Source organism: Lissotriton helveticus, chromosome 8, assembly GCF_964261635.1.
Source record: "Lissotriton helveticus chromosome 8, aLisHel1.1, whole genome shotgun sequence".
In the NCBI taxonomy this organism is placed as follows: Eukaryota; Metazoa; Chordata; class Amphibia; order Caudata; family Salamandridae; genus Lissotriton; species Lissotriton helveticus.
In genome coordinates, this window is record NC_136069.1 from 1,152,086,594 (window position 1) to 1,152,110,782 (window position 24,189).

Sequence of the window (24,189 nt, forward strand, 5' to 3'; positions counted from 1 at the left end):
GCTAGCAATGCTGACCACAATGGCAGGAGGGTGCGTGGGGCAACCAACTCGGACAACTATGGAGGGACGGAAGGAGGGCAAGTGATGGCTAGAAGATGGACAACAAAGGGAGGTGAAATACAGAAGGAAGTCAGCTGAAAATGACTAGTAAAGTGCTTAAAAACAAAAAAAAGTAGCACCTACATAGGTGATCAGTGGAGTGATATAATAATGTGGCCGTATTCCATGGTAGGGATAGACAGAAGAACAGAAATAAAGCCTATGGCGGCTTACAAATATCAAGCAAGCCAATGAGTGTGACAATGAAGCCAACCAATAGTAAGCAATGGGTGTGCTCTGAGTCCACTAATGGAAAACAAAAGGTCTTGATGAGTCAGTACACATGATGGCTAGGCGAGACCTAAAAATGCTTTGTACTTCCTAAATGTTTGCTTTCCTGGGTAAACTGTGCGCCTTTTAATCTTGGCCATATCTGTCAAAAAACAATTTTACTCGCGCCATCCTGCTTGCGTTTCTCTTTGGAGTCCCCAAAATTGATTCAGACGGACAGATGTTGTTTGACAGATTACATGAAAATAAGCATTTGCAATGAAATAGGCCTCACATTTATGAGAGTTTGAGCTATCTGCATTGTAAATGACAATGCCTCTTATTTATGTGTTATTAAAACAGATAAGTAAAAGGCATAGTCATTTTCAATGCAAATAGCTTAAATTCTCGTAAGGGCGAGACTTATTGCATTGATATTGCGTTCTGCGTACATGCTATAAAAAAATTCAAAAGCTTTCAGAGAGAGCGTGTCCTGCAACAGCAGGCAGGACAAACCTATTTGAGAAAATAGTGCTCGTAGGCTGTAATTAAAGTCTACCAAGTAGCAACTGGCGTAACGAGGTGTCGCCTTGGTAGGTTACAAAATGAGACCAGGCAATATTAAGGAGGGACTACTAAGCCTATTGGCCAATGACCAACCACAGTGTACAGTGGACAGTGACAAAATACAATGAAATAAATGGGCAGAGAGTAGGTGGAGCTTCAAGTCCCTGCCTGATTACAGCATGCCTCGCAGAGCAGTGCATGTGCTGGCCAGGCTCCACCTAAAAATCAGTTGTTTTTTGTTGGGGAAGACTTAATTTAAGAATTACAAGCCACACTCTTACTCACAAAAAGAATGCCCTACTTCTTGTTTAGGGCTTAGTTACTTTTGTAAAACCCAGCCCCATTTAGCTGGCCCAGACAGGCCTTGTTGGGCACTAAGCATTTTCCTGTGAGGCTGGAAGGGTGGGGTATTGTTTTACTGTGCATGGGGCTGGTTTTGGAGCTGGGAGCCATGGAGACGTTCGGCTGTTGAACTCAATTTAAAACGAATTGCCAAAACCAAGGCTTGAAAAATCCTCTCCCACTGGCATTGTCGAGCAAGATTTATTGAGGACGAGCTATTTTTAGAACCTACTTGCCCTTTCTGGCGATTAAAAAAATCCCCTAACTTCAGTCACATTACAAAAAGTACATGTAGGAAGTTAAACTGACTTTTCACCTCTGCCTTTGAAAGCAGAGCAAATGTGACAAGATGACACGATTTAAAGGCATCTTTATTGTCCACAAAGTGAAAGATCAATACAAATGCCTTTAAATCTTATCTTGTCACATTGCTTGCTTTCAGAGACCGAGATCAAAAGTCAGTTTGTCTTCCTACATTTATTTCTCTTTCTGTGACTGAAGGTAGAGGATTTTGTAAGATGAACTGTGTGACAATTGAACTGTGCAAAGCATGTTAAATGAAAGACTGTAAGATTTTTTCCTAACACAACACTGAAATAGCTAAGTGAACAGTTCAAACATTTCAATTAAATATCACTAGTTATGAAGACCCATTAGAACACTACTTGATGATGTGCAAATTTTAAATATTTTTGCTGAAACCCAATTTCCAAACATTGTTTATGCGCAATTATCAGTAAACCTACCTGTTAGCGGGAACTTTTTGTGGCCATTTCAATGGAAAATATGGTATCTGTATATGGCAGTGCACTACCACATCATGCTTTTGTAATATATTAATGAAAAGTAAGCTTTTAAACATGAACTGGGAATTATTACTGCTGCTGCCCAGATGACAATGCTATTAGTGAACATACAGCTAGATTCATCAACGTAAAATCGGCTCGCAAAGAGCCGGATTCTTAGAATCTGGCCCTTTGCGAGCGCAATTTTTGCATTTGGGATTCATCATCCCAAATGCAAAAATCGCTATTATAGAATTCGCATTTTTGCGAGGAATTGCATTTAAGGAATCTCTATTTGAGATTCCTTAAATGCAATTCATTAACCATTTTTAATTTGCGAATTCGCAATTTTTGGCCGCTTTTTACCGCGAAGTGTAACTTCGTGGTAAATAGCGAAAACTTAGAAAAATGCACTTTAGTGCATTTTTCTAAGTTGTATGTTACACACACACACATGTCCTTTGGACATGTGTGTGCGCAACACATGTGTACATTTGCATTTCAGGGGTGCTACAGGGTGTCCTTTGGACACCCCTGCACCCTTGAAATCGCATCCTTATTTGCGATTAGCAAATTGCTAATCGCAAATAAGGAATAACTCCCCATTCATTCCTATGGGCCTTTAGGCCCATAGGAATGAATGGGGAGTTATTCTTTATTTGCGATTAGCAATTTGCTAATCGCAAATAAGGAAGCTGTAGGAATCGCAATTTTACTTGCGATTTCTACATGAATCCCGTTTTGCAACTCCTTAATAGCGATTCCTTAATAATCGCTATTAAGGACTCGCAAAACGGGACAATGATGAATCTAGGGGTAAGAGGCAAGCCATGGATCATGTGTACCCTATATATGGCTCAATTCTTGTTCTACATGGAGCAAGCATTTAATCTAGTAAATAAAGTTTTTTTGTACAGCAGAAATAGCAAATTTTGTGATAATAAAGAAAAAGGCGACTCCATAAGACAAAATATTTGCATAGGATCACACAATTTGAGACCCGTTCACGGGTCAAGTACATTACAGTTAGGTTGAGTAGATTATTAAAGTTACTAGACCTGCAGGTCTAGTATATTTTTATGATTTCTTTGAGCCCGGAAAACACAGGGCTTTAGAGCCTCGATGCCAATCCATGGTCAGTATCTGCCAGCACAAACTTTAAATAAACATTTGTTTTTGCAATTGTTTTTATAGTCCGTAATCCCTACATAAAGAACGATAATCGCAGCCAGATGAGGAGCAATTACCTGTAGTTTGTTTTACAGAAGGTTAAATGAAGTGCTGTCAGTTACTGCCATAGGAGAGTGGGGTGCCCTATGATAGTGCACTCCTCCTTGACTCCCCTTGCCCTTAGTCAGAGGGGTAGCTATCAATAGTGAAGCCGGTGCAATGGCACCAGAGCACGGAGGCCTGAAGGGGCCCACTAAATCTGGATTATTGCTGTACTTTATTAACCTGGGCACGGGCCCTATGCTCTTTACTCGTACTAGGGCCTCCCGTCATTGTTATGCCAATGCACCTAGTGTGTGCCTAGGACTGGAGGTAACATAAGGGTGATGAAAAGTTCTCACACTAATCTTTCCATGCATACTGATTCTAGTTCGTCACCTCTAGAAATATCACTCATTTGTCCATCTTTTAGCACTTCTGTTTAATCATCTGCATAGTCCTCAATCCTCAAACATCCATCCTTTCTCAAATCTCTACACACATGTTAAATGTTTTTTCACACCTAAAATCAGACCTTTTGCCTTTGTTAATGATTATAGTATTTCTACTTCTGTGTAATAGTGTACCCTTCTGTTGAATTATGACATTTGTATGGTTGCCATCAAGAACACAGAATGTTACATAAAAATAATTAACATTGTACAACCTCTCACTACTAAAGGCTCTGACAATACAGCAATGTTTATTGCTGTTGTGAAAGTGATGCATGTGAGAGCTTGCGGGTGTGCTGACTTTACTTTTAACTTCCTACATCTGTTTGATGCTTTTTTTATAACACGTGTTTCTCTTTTATGTGTAGAGCAATGTGAAGACTGTGGTATTGAGTTTGATCGAACATACGTGTTGGAAGGCGAGCCAGTTTTTTTGGACTGCCCTCAATGTAGCTTGCTGAATTCTGAGGATAATGATGTGGCCTACAACTTTACCTGGTTCAAGAAAGATAGCAATATATCTATAACTACAGACCGTCTTTCTAGGATTTATGTGGTGGAGAAGACCGTTGCATTTTTCCCTTCAAAGTCAGAGGATGCTGGATTTTATGCATGTGTGAAAAGGTAAGTGTGGGTGAATATTGATGTGTTGGGTAAATCATTAGGTGCATCAATGTATGAACATCACTAGTGCTTCCTTTACTTCTACCTCTGTAGTGCTAAGCATGTGACATCACCAGTAGCTCCCCGAACAGTCTCCCTATGCGTGTAGTAGATGCGCTCCTGATAGCCCCCTGTGGGATTGCGCATCATATTCATGACCAATCTGGGTAATACTGTTGCTGGATGTGAAAATATGTTCATTCAGTGACTGCTCTGGGTGCTGTAATGTTGCTCCATAGACTTCTAAATCCATTTATGCTCTGGAATTATGGCAGACTGCAACCTCCACCAGGAATCCAAATACTTTGACCACCAGGGAAGTGAAATGGCAGGAGTGTACACAGGATAGGGCCGTGACTCCCCAACTACATATGTCTTTCCTCAGCGGTTCTGCTCCCTGAGAGGCATTTGGGAGGTAGACCTTCTAGTAGCCCCCATCCCATGTTGGAAATCCCACTAGAGCCAGGGATTTCAAAATGTATAGCCCACACCACAGAGCTAAGCTCCTTACCCTTACCCTAATTGTCCTCTTCACCTGGAGAGTAGATTTGTGGGTATGACTGCATCTGCCCGCTTTCGGGAAGGAGAGAGATTACTAGGAATAATGCATGTTGAGAGCAGGCCTCCTGGCATCAGGCCTGACTGCATCTGATTCCCATAAAGATAGCAGCCTTGCCCGTCCCCAGGAGAGGACAGATTGATGGGAAAGGAAAAGCCTGCTTGATAACAGGAAACTGTTGTCAGGCCTCCTCTGCATAGGGTCTGCCTCCTCCCAACTCCCTGGGGTTTACTTGCCTTTTCTTTCAAGTCAGTGATAATGATTATCACTGTGGGTTTGCTTCCACTTCTCTGTAGCTTATTGTGTCTGTACCGCTTGTCTATAAATGTTTGATCCTCTTTTCTATCTTGCTCCAGTGCTTACCTGATTTTATGTAATTCATGCCAATTTGGCCATTAATATGGGCTTTATTCAGTTTTTTAGGTCCTCGTATCGGCCTTAGATGTACAGTCTTGGCAGACCTGCACACTTTGCCGGCTGTTGTAATTGTTATTGCATTTATATAGTGCTTACTACCCCTGACGAGTGGGAAGAAATCCCATCTGAAACCCAATTTGCTACTTTGAAGGGAGCACATTGCAACATATTCACAAGCCATTTGTGTGGATATAATTCTTGAATGGTTACTTAAGTTTCTGTATACAACCAGTGTTTAAGAAGAGCTTACAACTTGGCTCCTTTCTAGCAGACTCTTCGGTTCCATCCAATTAACGTATATCACTGATCAAACTATTCTCATATTTCAGAAGCACTGGAGATAGTCCACTTTTCATAAAACATCTTGTCTTAAGAGCATCAAGTAGATCCTCAAACAAGTACAATAGCTTCACCTACATTTGTTTCTTTGTATATGATAGTAGACACAATTGTTCTTCTGTTACACCAAAAGGGTTCTAAAACTGGACAGTATACAAACATATGACCATTGTTTTCTTCTGGGACATCACAGTTCTGGCATTTACTTGTAGTTGGCAATTAAAATTTAGAAAGTGTCTAGGACACAGTGAATAACCCATGAAGCGTAAAAAAGTGTTATTCCTTAGTGTAGCCGGCTGAACAAGTTTAAAAATCATATTAATTAATACTTACAATTTGTTGTGTGCAACCAGCATGGACCCACGTTTCTTTCGAAGGAATCATTGTTTCTTACAAACCAAAATATTCATGTCATCTGGGAACAGAAGACTTGACATGGTCTTGAAATTAGTTTTAGTTTGGGATTTAATTCCAATTGTTCAAAAGAAATGTATGAAAATATTTGGAAATGTTTAACTCTGGGGTGTTTCTCAGAGATAACTTTATGCAAGAGCTCCTATGACCTGAGTTGTTCATTTTGCCCCAAAAATCATATACAGGCAAGCACCGCATTAGAGATAAATTGTCCTTTAATCTTTCAAACATGTCTGGAGAATCCCAACTTGGTTGCCATTTTCCATAATATATAATCCACAAGTCTTTTTAAAACCACATTTTGGAAGCTTCTTCATAATCTTTAACTGATCGTTTTTAGAATACTTGGGGCACAGATTGTATAAAGAAAAACTTCCTTTAATATATAATCTCATCATAACTTTTAAGTGCTGAACCCATTTGATGATCTTGCAATCTTTGCCCAGCCTTCCTTAATTACTGTCTGAGTTTCTTCCAAGACAGCCTAGCTCTATTTGATACCCCTTCAAAATTATCAGATATCCTTTCTATCTTAGTTGATTTCTGCCAACTTCCAAAGAGATGCTTCCTACGGAACACTTCTCAAGTTACTGGATGTTTCACTAGTTAATAATTCTTATGGATTTATCTACCTTGGATTTTCAGGCTAACCGAACACGGCTTGTTATACTGTATTGAAAATGCTGCATTTTACTGATTGCCCATCTTCGGCAACATATCATGCAACCTAATTCTATATCCTGCCTCTTTCTGCTTGAGTTTTCCAAATACTTTTTGTTTAAGTGGGGAGGCTAGAATTACATTTATAATAAGTCGTTCCTGTGAGCTAAATCTAGCTCCAGCTAGATTTTCTAATCTTTTCTTTAACATAGCTCACAAGTCTATAAACCATCACCCTAGAGACATTGAACCATATCAAAAATAAAAAACGTAACCTCTGTGCTCTTTTTGAATTTAGGACTGCTGCGAAGATCTGTTCTTTCACAGCGTAAGATGCAAAGTTTACCAGTGTCTTCCATAGCCCCTTTAGTTTTGTGTACCATTGAAAAGGATCTCTGTGTATGCTCTGTAGCTCCTGTGCTTATTTATCCACTCCTTTGTTGCATAGTAAGCAGACCCTTTAATATTGAAGATGTCTCCAAGAATTCAATACTCTCGGCTGAATAGACTGTACAAGATCCTTCAATATTTTAGTTCTCGGAGTAATGATCTTCTCTAGATTATTACAAGATTCATGAAACTCTTTCCGATATCACTCTGAGACCCCATGTCAACACATCATGGTGTTTCACAGAGCTTTAATAATTTCCTGAATAGGGCTTTCAGATACTTTTGGTGGCTTACTGCTATTTTGCAGAATACCATTAATATTTGGATTAGATACAACCGTGGAGTAGTGTGGCTCACTGGTTAGAGGCAGCAGACCCGAGAGCAGAAGTCAGCCCGGGACCAGGGTTCGATTCCCGACGCGGCAGGGTCATGGACCTTGGTCAGCGGACTCGATAATTCTCACTTCGGTGCTTACTCTAATCAGGGATCACACTCGGCAACTCTGGGCATTAGCTTGCCTAATCTCCACAACGGCCCCACCAATTCCAGGGATGCCTGGCTCCACCTTGGGGACTCCCAGCAGGGACCATCCCACAGGGAAAGCCAGGACGGGTTCCCCAGAGTTATACAGCACCGGGACGCCCCGTTGCTGGGGCAGCTGTGCGCTTTACAAGTATACTACATTTACATTTACATTTACATTTACAACCATCATTGAAGTTCTTACATGCCCATAAGTGGCCATTTCTCTTCAATGTTTGCTGTGGTATTAAAGCTATTCCCTACCAGAATTGTGGACACCAACAAAGGAATAACTGTAGCTTCTATGGGTAACTTGAAACTTTTGACCTTGCACCCAACAGCAGTGAGTCTAGGGAATGGATCTCTCCAAAGCTACAGTTTATTTTCAGGTACCCAGATCCAAAATTTGAAGGTGCAGTGGCTGACAGTTGTGGAGGAGATCGATCTATATGAGCAGATTCAGCTGCTGATTCATTGCCAAGTCTGCTGAACAATTAGGAGGAGAGTGGGGCGGTAAACTCAAACTGCGGGACATTTCAGAAAAGCTATTGCTGTTGGCATGTTCTTGTGTGGACTTTTGCGGCACCCTCTCTGCATTCTTGAATCTTCACTTATACTATTAATCAAAATTATTTATTTGGCAAAAAGCCATAAAAGACACTTATACTAATATTTTTCATGCACAGCTTTGAGAAATTTACTAATTCCTCTACTACGACTTGTGCCTACCTTTCTCGCTTGACCCGAAGGAGCACACTACCCTTACCCTCTTTTTACCACAGTAGCTAGTAATTTAAAATTATCACTTTGGTAAACCCTCTTGATTTGTGTTACTTTCCCTTCTCTTTACTAAGCTATATGTTTTGGTAGCTTATTTTTTATTTTGTACAGGCCCTCCCCCTTACAAAATATATTTGGAAGGAGCAAAGCTGCTGCCCCCTCCTCCCCTTCTGCTTCCTTGGGATTTTATTCAGATTTGGCCCTTGGGGATCCGGACCACAATCACCCGTACCCTTAATCACACCCTAGAAGGCTAAGAAGACCAGGGGCTGTAGAAGATTTGGCTGTGGACTCCTCAGAATTTTTCAGTAGAAGTTTAGAACCCACTCAGTCTCACATTCAGCTGCTCGTGCTACGGACAGGAGCCGGCAGGTTCAATCAGTTTCTTCTCCAACATCATTAGGACTCCCTGATTAAACATTGAAATCTGCAAACTAACTTGTTTCTGCACCACTTGGCACAACTCCTTTGTTGCCCCAGCTCGACATTAGCCGGTTTCGCCTGTCTTGCCTATACAGCCTATGTGTGACTACGTCCTTTTAAAGATCTTGCTACAGACAGCACCAACTGTCCATACAACATTGTATGTGTATGCAGAACTACACCGTTTCAGCCCTTGCTCATTATCAGATTAGTTTTTTTTCCAATGTCAGTTCCCTCTTAATTATGTTTGGCTTTCTTATTTATTCTGTTGTATTCCCTCCCCTGAAATATAGTTTTTTGATTTTTACCTGGCTTGGTGTATGATTTAACTGTTTACATCATTGAACTTCTTTTTTTTTTCTTTTCATTAAATGTTTAGCATTCCATGGGAATCTATAGCTTGCTCTTCAAAGCTCTCTCGCTCCTCAGCAGAGCAGCAAGTGCTGAATGCTGCTATGGTGCTGCCCTAGATGTTGCCCTGTTCACTATCCTTTGCCATTTCTTTGCATGGTGGTAGCTGCTATGGCTTTGCCAATGCAAGAAGCTAAATTCACTGTCATTGGCAGTGCCAATATCAGTAACTGGCCATGTTAAAAGTATGAAAAAACATTGTATTTTGTACCTGAAAATGGGTGCCTTCTTGTGTGACACAGTGAATTGCATCATGTGCATTGCCGTGATGATCAAGTTGCGTCTTGCAACATGTTGGCCATCTTGAAAGTATGAAAAACAAGATTTTCTTCTCTTAAGGTGGCCGGTCAGGCATCTGCAAAGCCGATTATGCCATTTGTTAACTTTGACAAAACTAGATCAATTGGCTTTCCCATTACTTGTGCTGCTTTTCAAACATCAAAGGCTAGGGCAGTGGTGGCCTTCTGAAAGTGGTGAGGCTAGAAGTAATTCGGAACCTCCACCTAGTCAGCAAAACGAGTGACACCAACTGACCCAATAGGGTGTTTTGCTTCTCGCTGAATGACATTGTCTCCACATTCAGCAGGCAGGCAAATGAATGCTCATATGGTCTACAATAGCACAAAAACAACAGCAAAACTGGTGGAGGCAGGGTCTGTCAAATGAAATGGCTGTGTACACTACTATGAAGCAATCGTGTCAAACCTTGTAGGAAATTGTTAGCCCATGCTGTAAAACGGAAAAATCAGCTGCTATAATTACAAAAAGCAACAGTGCATTTCAAACCATCAATACACAATTGGAAGCTCTGGACAAATTCTCAGCCCACGGTTTCTTTTCTATACAGTTTGATTATATGCAAAAGCTCAGCCATAAAAGACTTGAGTAAACTCTTTAAGTAACCTAACTTTTTTAGTGACCTTGATTTCTGTTCTTTTATTTTATTACAGGAATTCAACAAATTGCTGGACAAAGCAGGTTGAGCTCATTGTCTACAAGAACTTGGAAGGCTCTTGTTATAATCCTACTACCATGTTCAGGCAACAACTGTTTGCACAAAGCAACGATAGGATAAATTGTCCAGGCCTGGAACATTTTATTACCCCAGAACAGGCCCATGTTGTGTGGTTAAAGGTAAATGTTAAGATTTTGCATCCAGACCTTTGAATGTCAGTTTTTACTGAAAAGAATCTAGACGCTGCACAATTATTGGATTGTTGGTATTCCTACTTTTAACTTGCAAACCTACCATATGCGAGAATTTGTATTCTAGGCACGTTGTTAACAGTTTTCTGACACCCTATCTGAATTTTTAAGTGGTAAAAGCTGTTTTCTGTATTTTAATTTGTCAACTGTAAATTGCTTAATTCTTGTTTATATGCTAGATACTTTTTAAGACCCATATTTACATTCCTAACTGCCATTGTCCTAAACACAATGATGAAAATAATCTTTAATCTTACAGTATGTGGACTTTTTATGGATAACTACATGTATACCTACATGTTTACAGATGTATGCAGAATAAAGGATCTTTGCTCAAAATTGTATGCCCCATAACCCCTCCAAAGGCTATTTTCACATAGTCACACTGATTATGAGAGACATTGAAATTTAATGGGGAATGGTAAATACTAACAATATGGTTTTAAAAATACCTTAACTCCTTCTCTATCCAACCTCTGTATTACCAGCTACCACAATCACTTAGTTCATTAGTTCTCTTATCAATGCAGGAACAATGAATCAGTCTGTTGGAATTTGAACGTTTGAACTACAGGTTACACACAGATCTTTTAATCTGATATATTAACTCATTGAGTGTGGCCTCCTGTCACAGGAAGTCTCTTTATATTAATTAAGCCTCTGATTATTTCTTCCACTCAAGAAATGGCTTGATTTTATAAAAAAATAAAGAAAACTCAGCTGCCTGCCTGTGCGCTTTAATCTTTGGTGGCATGGCACTGACCGTAAAATACTACATTGAAAATAATTTCATCACTTGGGGAAAAAAAAGACTATAAACTTACCATTAGGTTGAACGATCTGAATGGCCCCATCCTGTGTCGATTTGCTTGCTTCTTCCTTGCTAGATGTTACTGGTATGAATTATGCCCCGATGATCCACATCACCAGGATTCACTCCACTTTGGATAGATCCTGCATTGAATAAACTAAGTAGTGCTCTGAGGTTTAATGTAGATATGCTAATCTTTTAGCCGTTGAGAGACGTGCACTTTTTTCTCCTATATGGCATATGCATTGAAAATCTTAGTTGTTTTTACGCTCATTCCCACTGTATCTTTGTAGTGTCTTGAACATCTGTTACTGCACCATATGATTTCTATTCCCAGTTTACTTCCATAAGCAGTGTTACCTCAAATGTGTCTTCATAGCCTGGTCTTTGGTAAAATCATGTAAAATAATGATGTTTTTGTTTAGGAATGTCAACCTTTGAATATTGACGGCAAAGGAATTAAACCTTTTGGCTTTTCGCTTCAAATAGAAAATGTGACTAAGGCAGACGAAGGAAACTATGCATGCAGTATATCACGTTACCATAATGGGGAGCTGTTTAACGTTTCTCGGGCTATTGAAGTGGAAGTTAAAGGTAAATGCCTTTTACATGTCTCTTCTAATAACCTAACCAAACACTGATTATGTTGCACTTACAATGTATATAGGAAAGTCAGCTTGCATATTTCTCTTTATTGCTCAATATTACTGATGACATTCATCGCTCTTTAGACAAAGGTGAATCCTCACTACTAATCATCCTTGACCTCTCTGCTGCATTTAATACTGTTCACTATTCCACCCTTCTAAACACTCTCAAAGATCGCTTTGGTTTTGAAGGCACTGTACTCAAATGGTTCTCCTCGTTCCTGCGAAATAGATCACAACAAATTAAGCTCAGCCAATGCCTCTCTAAACCTCAACCTGTCTCACTCGGTGTCCCTCAAGGATCTATCCTCTCCCCAACCCTATTCATTCTTTTCATGGAACCACTCACCCTCATTCTAAAATAAATCATTCATAAAATCAGTTATCACCTCTATGCCGACGATACTCGACTATATTACAAGATCAAATCCCACAATGACATCCTTCATCTCAATGATACCCTGATTAAAGTTCAAGCCTGGTTCCATCTGAATCATCTCAAACTGAATCCTAAAAAAACTGAAATCATCCTTTTCACTCCCAAAAACAATTCCCTTCCCATTCAACTCTGGATTAATGATATCAAAGCACTTAATTGCTCCCTCTCCACCTCTAATTCTGTCAAATCCCTAGGCATCAGCATCGATCAGAATGTTAATCTCATCTCCCACATTAAAAATGCAGCCAAAAGTGCTCTTTTCACCCATCACCAGCTCCAAAAAATTAAACCTTTTATTCCAGCTGATGATTTCAAAATCGTTTTCCAATCTCTTGTCCTTTCTAGGATTGACTGTGGTAACGCCACACTTACTGGCACCACTAAAATCCACCTCGCACCGATTAAATCTGTTCTAAACCTAGCTGCCAGACTTATTTCTGACTGTAAAAGATTTGACCACATCTCTCCCGTCCTCAAAAATCTCAATTGGCTACCAATAGAACAGAGTTCTTCAATCTGTGGGGCGCGCCCCCCCTGGGCGGCGCGACACTGTCTCAGGGGGGGGCGCGCACTCCACCCATAAATCTCACCTTTGTCTCACCAGCAGGCTGAGGCGCACCTCGAGTCAAATTTCGGGAGGGGTGTTTTTTTTCTTTTCTTCAAGCAAACAGCAGAGTGGGGCTTCAGGGTCCCTAAGAAGGGGTGAAAACCATCAAAGCCTCATTAACATGTAGAAGGTCTTTTAATGACCTGTGAAGTACTCTGGTGCAGCTGTGCAGGGAAACTGTCTCAGCCCGGGCTGACACCCCCTGACTCTCGGACTCTGAATTTTCTTAAGAGAAGGCAATGGGCTATTGTCCTACTTTCAGTGCTAGGGGAAATTCGTGGGGTACCAGCAATGACACAGCCATCATTGGTGCAGCAGGTGCAGTGATACCCCAAAGCGGCAGGGTGCCCTGGTTTCTTGTTTGCATTGGTGTCTATGGAACCATAGCAGCACCAGTAAGTTTTGGCTGTAGCAGCATCTGAGATCTTCAAGTTTAGTAACAGTGTGGTTTTGGCCTGCAGTCATTGTCTCGGATTATGGGGTTTAATGACAGAGGTGGTATCGCCCTGGGGGCCTGGAAATGGAATGCTGAGCTGGAGCCCGATCAGGTAGACCACTCCTCACCCCAGCATCACATGTGCTGTAGGGTTATGTTTTACAGACCTCAGCAGCCAAGACACCCTGTTTGTAGGACATCCTAGGAGAATGCAAACTGCTAAAACAACCTGTATACACAGCAGCGTATATAAACCGCAGGACCATCTGCTTGGTCAACACAATAACACAGGTTTGGGTAAAAGGCTACTTACTGGCTTGAATATGTTGGTGCACACCAGCTGATTGAATGGGCCTTTCCTACCTTTGACTCTAGATTTACAATTACTGGGTACAACAAATGGGCCAGCACTTCCAGACTTCTCATCCTATCAGAAGACGAGCAGCCAGCGAGCATATTAAAAAGGTGCATCGGCTTCACACTGGAAATGCCTCAGTAAGCCCTATACTTGCAAAGAGCAATAAGGATTTTACTCCACTCACGAAATTCTTTATATGTCTTGCTTGACAGCGTAGCTATCTATGAGACCTATTGTTAATAATTCTTTACAGTATACATATTGTGGGCTGTGGCTCCATCCAGAAGACTATTACTCTCTCACCTGATGAAACTGGCAGTTTGTTGTATCATTCACCTTGTATGGAGTGCTTGCATTGTAATACATGAGTGGCCATTTTACTTCTCAATAGTACACTTAATTAGCACACATTGAATTATTTAACTCATAATGCATTGTACATAGAAAATGCAGTTTTGTATTTTTCACTGTAGCAGTTTTTTTTTAACGTTGTACTCGGGAGTCAACTGCACTCCAGACTTTTGCCTTTGCTTGTTTTGAACCCGGGCTGACACACTGGGGGTCGGGGGAGGGGCTGTTGCAATTTCAACCGAGCAAACCAGGTTCATTCCTACAGCTGAAATGCTATGTATGGATAATGACACAGCGCGAATCACAGCAAACTTATATCTCAGACATGTTCAACCTTCACATAACCTCAGCAGTGAAAGGACACCCTTTAACCCTCGAAGCCTTGGGCATCTGGAAACCCTTCTCTCAGCCACCCTCAAACTCTGGATTCTTGGAAGTTCTTAGCTCCCTGCCCACCTTATGCTCCCAACTCTAGGATATACACACAGTGCGCAAACTACTACCCTGAACACTTAGACTTATAAAACAGCACACAAGAGCAAACACACCATAGAAATACAACTGTCGATACACATTGCCCCGTAACATGAGCAGAACAGTAACGAGCAAACAAAAGGGGGTAATGCCAACGGGATCAGTCACTCAGGCAGGACAGTGAGCATGCGCAGTACACCCTGAACACTGCACTATCCACGGGCCAGAATTATTTTCCATGTCAGAGGGAAGCCCGCACACATAGGTAAGCATTCTTCCCCGCGCGCCACATGACACACCCGCACCTCGGATTCTCACCCGGATTTGAATGAGTCAGATATTTACAGGCAGTAACATACACGTCACATGTTGCCGCAAACATGACCCCACTGCTCTGTTTCCCCTATTACTGTTGCACAAGGCAGGCATGTACCAGAGGACTACAGCACGCTGACGTGGTACTGAGCCTTCTAAGCACCTTAAATTACAGATGTGTACATATCAAGTTCTACAGTGCTACCTTTGTTGAAAAGGATAATAGGCTGAGTTGGCCCTGCCGTGATTCTGAGCTGTGATTAACATGTTATGCCGGGATTTCAACAGGAGTATATTTCACAGCAGCATCTATACGTATGGAGAGAGGAGAGAGGCGAGGGGGCCTCTCAGGGGATAGTGGGGAGATACCAAAGTGAAAGCACTCACACTGCACCTGTCTTTGTCTCACATCTGGTGCCTGAGCCCCACGGGAGGCGGACTCGATGAGGCGCAAACAAACTCAACACATGGAAAAGGTGTCTCTGTTAAATGGCAGGCTTAGGGGCCTTCAGCAACGGAAATCTACAATTAAACCACATTTTGTGCTCAGTTAAATCTGTGGATTTTGCACAAACCAGTGCATGCATTAGTGGTTCCAGCAAGTTCAGTCTAAGGAGCAACGGCACCGGCTCCGCTCACACACAGATGTGAATCATGAGTGGCACCGCTGGCAGCAGGACAAGCGTCCTTCATTCACACGGTACACTGGTGTGACAGTCTCCAGCAGTGGAAGCTTGCTGCACAGACCCACACCAGATACAGCAGCACTGCTTTCCTTATACTGGAAACTGTGACAGACTTTCCTCACACACAGGGACAGGAGCAGTGTAAACGTGCTCACAAGTATAGAGCAAGAACAGAAAGGGAGCCGTGCACTACTACATGCATCAGCACTGCAAGCTTCCCCCACACAAACAGAGAAGGGATTCCTTAGTGTTGCGACAACAGTACATTTATTCCTCTTTCATGCAGCTTTCATGCAGCACAGATATGATACGGCCTGAGGCAGGACAAACTTCCTTCACACTCAGTACAAACTCTCCTCAAATACATATACATCGTGGAACATAGGGGCAGCAGTGCAAGCTTCCCCCCTATGAACGGAGCTGGGATTCCAGGGGTGTGGCAACAGCAGTACTAGTATCCTTCATGTATGCAGCGCAGATATGAAACAGACTGCAGCAGGTCAAGCTTCCTTCACACTCAGTGAACATTACAAGCTCTCCCCAAATATATGTACATCATGGAGCATTGGTTAGCAGTGCAAGCTTCCCCCACACGAACGGGAAAGGTGATATAGCGAGATGAGGTGCATTGTTGGTGAGTGGTAGTGAGGGAATTCATGGAGAAGGAGGAAACTCATTGTTTTGGACATTATTTGCAAGATATGGCCCGGGATATGCGGGTGGCGGTCGATTATGTAGTGTACCAGATTCCAGAAATTTCTGTCAGGTGGTGGGGGGGGCCCGACATTTAAAAAAAATTCAGCGGGGGGGGCTCAACCTTCAAAAGTTTGAAGACCTCTGCAATAGAAGGACGAACCACCTACAAGATTGCTTGTATCACGCATAAAGCTCTTCACCAAAACACCCCCTCTTACCTTTCCGACAAACTACATAAAGCAGGGTGCTCCAGGTCCCTGAGGAGCACTAATTTCCTTGTCCTGATCCCTCCTAGACTAAAATGAAAAATGACCCAATCTCGTGCATTCTCTGGTAATGCTCCTACGATTTGGAACTCTCTCCCCAAGGATCTTCGCTGCAACCCCTCTTACCCTCTCTTCAAAAAAAGACTCAAAGTACTTCTCCTCAACAAATATTGGGGTACCTAATGGTTCTGATTCCGACCCTGCTCACTCTTTCTCTTCTCTTGCTCACTCACCTACCCACCCCCTCCCTCTTTTCATATACTCACTCCCCTTCCCTACACCCCTTTCTCTCTCTTTAATTGCAACACTCATCATTTTCTCTCTGTTTCTTTGCCCCCTTCACTCATTTAATGCAATGTTTTACCTCTTCTGAATTTTCTGCACTTTGTTAATTGTTTCTTAAATATGTTTACCTACCTTGTAAAGCGCTCTGATACTCTTGGGTCCAGCAGACCTATATAAAACCTTTTAAATAAATAAATAAATAAAATATTGATTGGTTTGTCAAGCTTGTCCTTCAGATTGTTTAACTAATTGTGGTCCGATTTTAACATAGACAGCAGAGGGACAAAGTAGCATGGAAAGTGTTTAAGTGCATGAACGTTCCTGTGATAACAATGTACCATGGCTTTTTTATGCCGATGAATGTGATATTAGGAAAATTGTGAAAGGATGTATGCAGGAGAAGACATGGGAAGTTTGTGGATGAATTAAGGATGATACATTTGGGTTGCAGAGCACCGGTGAAATTAAAACTGATGTCTATGTTGCAGACAGACTAAAGGGAGCATTCCTTAGTACTTCATAACCTTCTCTCAACCCCTTCTCTACAAACTTCAAACCCACACATCCCAGCAGCTACCTTTGTTATTGGCATACTAAGTAAGCCAATTTTCACTATTATAGCAGTTGTTAGTGAAGGTTGCCTTAGTTCGAAGTTACGGTTAGTACGTATTTCAGTATTATATCATGGAACATGTCTATATGGGTGAAAAGAACTTTGTGCAAGATAGGAATATCTCCAAAATGGCATAGTGAAATAAGTGTATTTATTTGCACTTCATTCACAGGCTTGGGAACCAAGGTACCATGGTTTATCAATATGCTAAAAAGTTGGAGTGCTTAATGTTTAGACTAGCACATTTGACCCACTTTTCCTTAAAGACTGGATTAATCACAGATCATAACCAAGATTTTGATGCAAATATTTCTCATTTACATGGTGTGTTCATGTATGTTTAGGTAGTTAGGTAAACTAAAGCATATTATGATCTAAAGCACATGCTTTTCTTTATATCGGCTGGTGGGGGTCTCTGTTTTGCTGTGCAGTGTGATGCGGTAGTGTCGGTACATGGTCCTCCCATTTGGCGCAGATGCAGTGTTCGTAATAATAGAAAGTGTCTGCTTGTAGCCCTAATTGAGTTGCTGGAAGTTGCAGTTGTGCCTACAGCACAGATGACCGGCCCACTAGGACTTCCATGATTTTTTTTTTTTTTTTGAAAATCTGTTTATTAGCATAGTAGGTAAAGCAGTCACAGAATTTCCAGTCCCGGAGGGAAACAGGGTAATACATACATAAGGTTGCTCAGAACATATAATTGCATAGTTGTCTCGATTTTGCAGTTTGTTGGTGACAAGAACCGTCACATTATAGACAAACCCCGGTCAAAGCTATCCCTCCCCCCACCCTCAACAAACCCACCCGACACTCTTACAAAAACATATGATTGAGCAATGATTAGACTGGGGCACGTACGGTAATACAACATATTGCTCCATCTGCCTGTACACATAGATGGAACGAGACTATTACAGTGATGGTGATTGTGATTGAGGGGGCCCCACGCACCTCTCCATAGCGCACCACCGTCAGTGACAGTGTATGTCAGTCCGGCTAAGGACACATTTATCTTACATTCGGAGAGGCACCTGCATCCTCGTCTCCTCCGTCGTCCCCAGCTTCAAACATACCTAATATGGTAAACCAGTCCAGTGAGATTGGCGTTTTCCTCAGGCCTCTGTATTCCTCCCGCTGCAGTGCATCTCCCTCTGCCTTGCCCCACCTCACCACTTCTGCCCTCCACAGTTCAGGGTCGGGAGGTCTGGGTGACTTCCACCTCATCGTGATGGCACGCTTCGCCAGCAACAGGGCCAGGTCCGAGAAACGTGCCGCCACGGTTCTGGTGCGTTGTGAGGGCCCCAACCCCAGTAACGTGCATTCCAGTGTAGGAGATCGGGACAGGGCGCCCGCTTTCTGGAGCGATTCATGGACCGTGGTCCAGTAGTATCCTAGTTTGGGGCATTGCCAAAGCATGTGTATTAGTGTTGCGTCCTCGGTGTCACATCGGGGGCAATTACTTTTCGCATCAGGAAACATCATATGTATGCGGCGTGGGGTCAGGTAGGCTCTGTGTAGGAGCATCAATTGGATGAACTTAAACTTGGGGTTCCTAGGTACTTTTTTGGGAAACTGAAGGATACGTTCCCACTCTCTATCCCTCAGGGGCCTACCAATGTCCCCCTCCCATGTTGCCCGGAGTGGCGACAGGTCGAAAGCCCTCCCCTAGCAGTGAGCCACCTTGTCAGGTGGGACTTCCATGATACCAGAGTTCCTACTGTGGCTGTCACTAGTCCTGGAGACTACAGTTTTAAGTCTCACCTGTGACAGTCATGCGCTCTGTCTTGCAAGAGATATTGTATGCAGTAAGGGGCTTGCAGCCTGCCCGTTGCTTACCATTTGTTGGCTACATTGTCACTCTTATTTGTTGCCTTCTCATTGGCCAGCACGTGATGCCTTCCATGTTGGTACTGGTACATTCTCCAAGCAAAATAACATATTATTTCAGCTTCATTGTTGTCCTTCCACTGATAGTTGTGATTGAGGCACTGCTTTTATTTTTTAATTCTCCTCTGTCATCCTTATGGAATGTCCTCCTATTTTCACTATGTTTAACTATGCCACACACACACACACACTTCAAAGAAGCCATTTTCTCCTTTGAAATGGATGTTTTTTGTGAAAACAGATATCTGTTAACATAACATTGTGACACCAGATGGTATGTCCTTCCAAATGTATTTTCACTAAGACATGGGTGCAATTGCTTTCTTTATATGATAGGATTACACATTTCTTTATTTTTCCTTTATTGAGAGATTAACAGATTTGCTTCGAACCACAGGGATGCAGTGCCTAAAAAGCATTGGCAAAACCAATAGGTCTCACTATTGAGACTATTGGCTCTGCCATTGCTTTTTGCTCATTCTGCGCAGCATGGGCACTGCTGACTTTGGAAATGATTTGTAGCCATGTTGTGTAGCAGTGTGGCTGCTGTGCAGCATGGATGAAAAAAGGATTATGATGCATTGTCTTAATAAAACATACATTCGCCCTGGCTGTGTCATAACACTTGCTAAATTGGTTTTAGCCACACTGCAAAGCATCTGTGCTGCTGTACAGAATGGCTAGAAAACATTGCCAAAGACAGTTGCTCTCATAAGACCGATTGCCTTTGCCAATGCTTGTTTGGGGTTGTCCTGAAAACAGTTGTACCGCAAAAATTGTAGAGGGTCCAGTTCTTTGGTACTATTTTGAATGATCGACAATGGAGTATTCCGGTGAGTTGAATTTGATAAAATATTCACTTTTCCAAGGGGCTGGGTGGAATCCATGCATCGTGGAAGTTTTGGTGCCATGGATTTAGGTGACAAACAAAGGCACTGTTCTCTTTATATCAAAAATATTTGCCTCCCTGTTTATGCCAGTGTTTGGGTTCTAGCAAGGCTCTGATTTTCCCATCTTTCCACAAATCTGCCCACAGTGGCTGGAAGGAGGTGTAAAGTGGTAGTTCCAGGGTCTTTTTCAAATATTGACACTCTTCTTTCTCAGGTAGTCAGGGAGTTACCATGGTTTTTGTGGGTAGGCTGGAGGTGAGGGTGCAGAGTTTTAGTTGAAGTTTTTGTAGATTGCTTTGATTTTGTTGCTGAAGAATTTCAAAAGGTTCTTGTGAATGGGTTGATGCTGTTAGTGGTAGAAGATGTTGAGGCGAAGTCTTTAATGAATGTGAGTTCTTTGCAGCTGATGGAGCTGCTGTCTAAGGTCTGCCTTTTGGCATATCTAATTATCTGGTGGTAGCGTGTCTCAGGACTTCTTTGTAGGTTTCCTTGTTGTTTTGATGGCAATTTGTTCTCCATCTTCTTTTCAGTTGGTTGCAGTGGTGTTTTGTTGCGCAGACTTCTTCAATTCACTAGCTTGCCTGCTTCTGGGTTCTCGTCTGTGTTTACAGGGTAGCAGGGAATTGGCACATTTTGTGATCCACTCGTCGAGCTGTTTGATTTTGCTATTTAGGTCATTGTCAGGGGTGTCAGGGTGTTGGACCAGTTTGATTCAGAGATGCTGCTCCAACTGTGTTTGACCAGGCTTGTGATGGTGGTCTTTCTTTGTTGATGGATGTTCATTTGGTTTACAAGCTTTTGTGGAGTGTGGTAGAGTTGGTGTCTTGTCTTACAGATGGAAGTTGAAGTCTCCTTGTAGGATGTATTCTTTAGAGTCTGGTGAGGGGAGTGACGAAAGTTGCAATGCTGTCGGTGAGGGTAGTTTGTGGTCCTGGTGGGTGGCAGATGAGGATTCTGGTGTACGTTGCTGAGATTCGAAGTGTGAAATCTAGGTGCTCCAAGTAGTGGGGTTGTTTGCTGTGGCCGTGGCGCAGTTGATGGATTCCTTAAAAGTTATAGCGATTCTTCCTCCAGGTTTGTGTTGATGGTTCTGCTGTGTGAATTTGTATCCTGCCAGGATGGCCGTGGCGATGTTGGTTGCGGAGTCTGAAGTCAGCCATGTTTTTGTAAGGAAGAGGCGGTCTGGGGCGTCGCTATCCAAAATGTCTCAGATATTCGTGGTGTGCTTGCTGAGTTAGCGGGTGTTGAGGAGCATGCATGATAGTTTCTTTGCATGTGGATTTGTAGGTGGAGTGGGAGTAGGAGGTGTGCTGTGTATAGTTTGAGAGTAAGGTGTAATCGTGGTAAGTGGGACTTTGCATGCGAAGTGTTAGCGGGTGCAGATGTAAGCACTGTGTGCTGTGCGGCAGCACTGTGTAGAGCGGGCAAATTGGGTTAAGAGATCTTAGAAACACTGCAGGATAGCGTAGGGAGGCAGAAGGATCAGGGTTTGTGGTGCTGGGCATGGCCCAGGAGCAGGCAGGATTGTGTTTGAGGTGCCAGTTGTGCACCCGCTGCTCATGTGCACCTGCTCTTTATTAGGCCCTGGGAGGTGGAGGAGTGCAGGGAGGGATTAGGTGGGGCTAATAGAGAGCGCAAAAAGGAACAGGTAAGAAGCAGGGAAGAGGAGACGGTGCGGAAGAATTGAGGGGGCGCGATTGGTGTAAGGTAACTGTTAGACCTGGTGTAAGGTAACTGTTAGACCTGGCGTCATTGGCGTGTGTCTCCCTTCCATTTTGACGGATTGCCTCCTCTGTTTTGATATGTATTTGCTGGATGTATGCTTTGGGCACTGTGCCACTGCTAATCAGTGCCACAGTGCAAGTGCTCCCTATGGTAAATTGATATACTAATTGGATTCCATGATTGCCTTATTTGATTTATCTGTCAGCCCCCAGTACAGTGCACCATGAGTGCCCAGGGCTTGTAAATCAAATGCTGCTGGTGGGCTTGCAGCACTGGTTGTGCCACCCACAGAAGCAGCTTGTAAAGTGTGTCTTAGGCCTGCCATTGCAAGGCCTGTGTGCAGTGTAGCACTGCTATGTCGACTTGGCCAAGTGCACCCACTTGCCAGTCCCTAAACCTTCCTTTTGCTTCATATTAGACACCCCTATGGTAGGCCCAAGGGCAGGGTGCATTGTACGTATAAGGTAGGACATGCTCTGATGTGTGTAGTATGTTCTAATAGTGAATTACAGCCATTTTTCACTATTGAAGGCTACCTGTTCTCAGAGGCCAAGAATAGGCAGTTAGGTTATTACATTCTTATAATCCTAACTGACTCGGGGAACATGGTAGAAATTCGAATTTAATATGCCTTAACTCAGAATAATAAAATACATATTTTAGTAAAGTTTATTTTAATATCCTGTGTTTGCAAATACCACTTTTAGAAAGTGGGTATTTGCTTGCCTGACCATTTGAGCCTGCCTCTGCTGGCTTGTGTATTCCCTGTCTGGGTTTGTGAGTGACAGGGCTGGGGAATTCCAGAAGACAGGCTGGGGCAGCCCAGTGGTGAATAGAGAGATCTGCATCTAGATGGGAGGGAGGAGTTGCACCTGGGACCTGAATAGGGCTGGACCTTCCCTCTACAATGCTGGCTCCACCCCCTGTGGCGGCTCCACCCCCTGTGGCTTGTCTGATGTCTCTGCCCTGCACAGTGAAAGGAGAGGAGGAATCATGTCAACGGAGTGCTCCAGAGATGTATCTTCCCTCCCCTGTACTGGCTCCACCTCCTGTGGGGCGGCTGATGTCTCTGCCCTGCACAGTGAAAGGAAGAAGAGTCATGTAAACAAAGTGCTCAGGAACTGGTTTGGACTAAGCAGAGGCCTCTCTGCCTTCAGAGAACAAAGGATTTTGGGTTATAAATATTGGAACCCTGATGTCAAGAAATCAGAGCACTTCTGGAACAAGAAACCTTTCTGCCAAGGAGAAGAACCAAGGAAGCTGCAGGAGTTTGGACTGCCCCTCTGCCAGTGTGCTGTTTGCCGGGTTGGCCTGCAGTGGTTGCCTCATTGTCAAGGGAAAGGAGAAGGAACTTTATAAGGGCTTTCATCTACAGAATATTCTCCAAGGGCTTGAACTGTGCTTGCCTCCTGCTGAAGTCTCAGGGACTAAATACTTCACCTCCAGCTCCCTCCTGAATTTCCTTGTTGGGAATTGTGACTCCAGTCCCTTGCGTGCCACTGGGAGTTGGAAGCGCGACGCATCGAGAAGAAGCGTGTCGCCGCTGCAGCTGAAATCATCGCAACGCTGGAGAAGTGAGCCTTCGCCGCATCTCCCTGGAAGCGTGTGTTCATTGAAGCTGCCTGCTGTCGCATCACCTGGAGAAGCGTGATGCCATAGAGAGTCGCCATCTCATCACCGGAGAAGCGTGTCGCAGGGCCTGTCGCGGCTCCAAAGTACAGAGTCGCCGCAAGGCTGCCAGGGCGTCATCGCATCGCCACATCAAGGGCGTCATCTTCTCGCTTCGCACCCGGATCGTCACATCGCATCAAGGCGCCATCTTGAGCACCGCAACGGGCCCGCAGGCCGAGAATCTACGCATCACCTCCGCACCGGTAAGGCTCACGACGAGTCCCCTACTCTGTGCAAGCCTTGAGGAAGGACGCAACCGTTCCCCCAGGTCATGGAACCGACGCATCTCCCCTTTTGCGAGCCTGTTGTTCACTTTGCGTTACGCATCCAGGTACTTTGTTGAGAACTTTGTCGCATTTAACAGCAACTTGAACTAAGAGACTTTAATCATCTTTTAAGCAATCTTAAGTGTAGTATTGTGGATTTTTGTCGTTTGTGGTCTTGTGTTTAAGTCTAAATAAAGAATACTTATTTTTATAAAACCTGTGTTGTGTCCATCTGTAGTGTCTTCACTATATGACTGTGTATGTTCACAAATGCTTAACACACTGTCTCTGAGATAAGCCTGTCTGCTCATGCCAAGC

The 24,189-nt window shown here is 43.1% G+C and overlaps 1 protein-coding gene across 2 annotated transcripts in view; it reads left to right on the plus strand.

Annotated features, from left to right (window-relative positions):
• The window catches only part of LOC144773177 (interleukin-1 receptor type 1-like), a 134,666-nt gene that overhangs the window by 54,153 nt on the left and 56,324 nt on the right, over positions 1–24,189 (plus strand). For both annotated transcript variants that reach the window (XM_078658049.1, XM_078658050.1), the window contains exons 4-6: positions 4,033–4,288; positions 10,193–10,376; positions 11,685–11,853. In XM_078658049.1, coding sequence (XP_078514175.1) covers positions 4,033–4,288; positions 10,193–10,376; positions 11,685–11,853 — 609 coding nt within the window. The remainder of the gene's footprint in view (positions 1–4,032; positions 4,289–10,192; positions 10,377–11,684; positions 11,854–24,189) is intronic.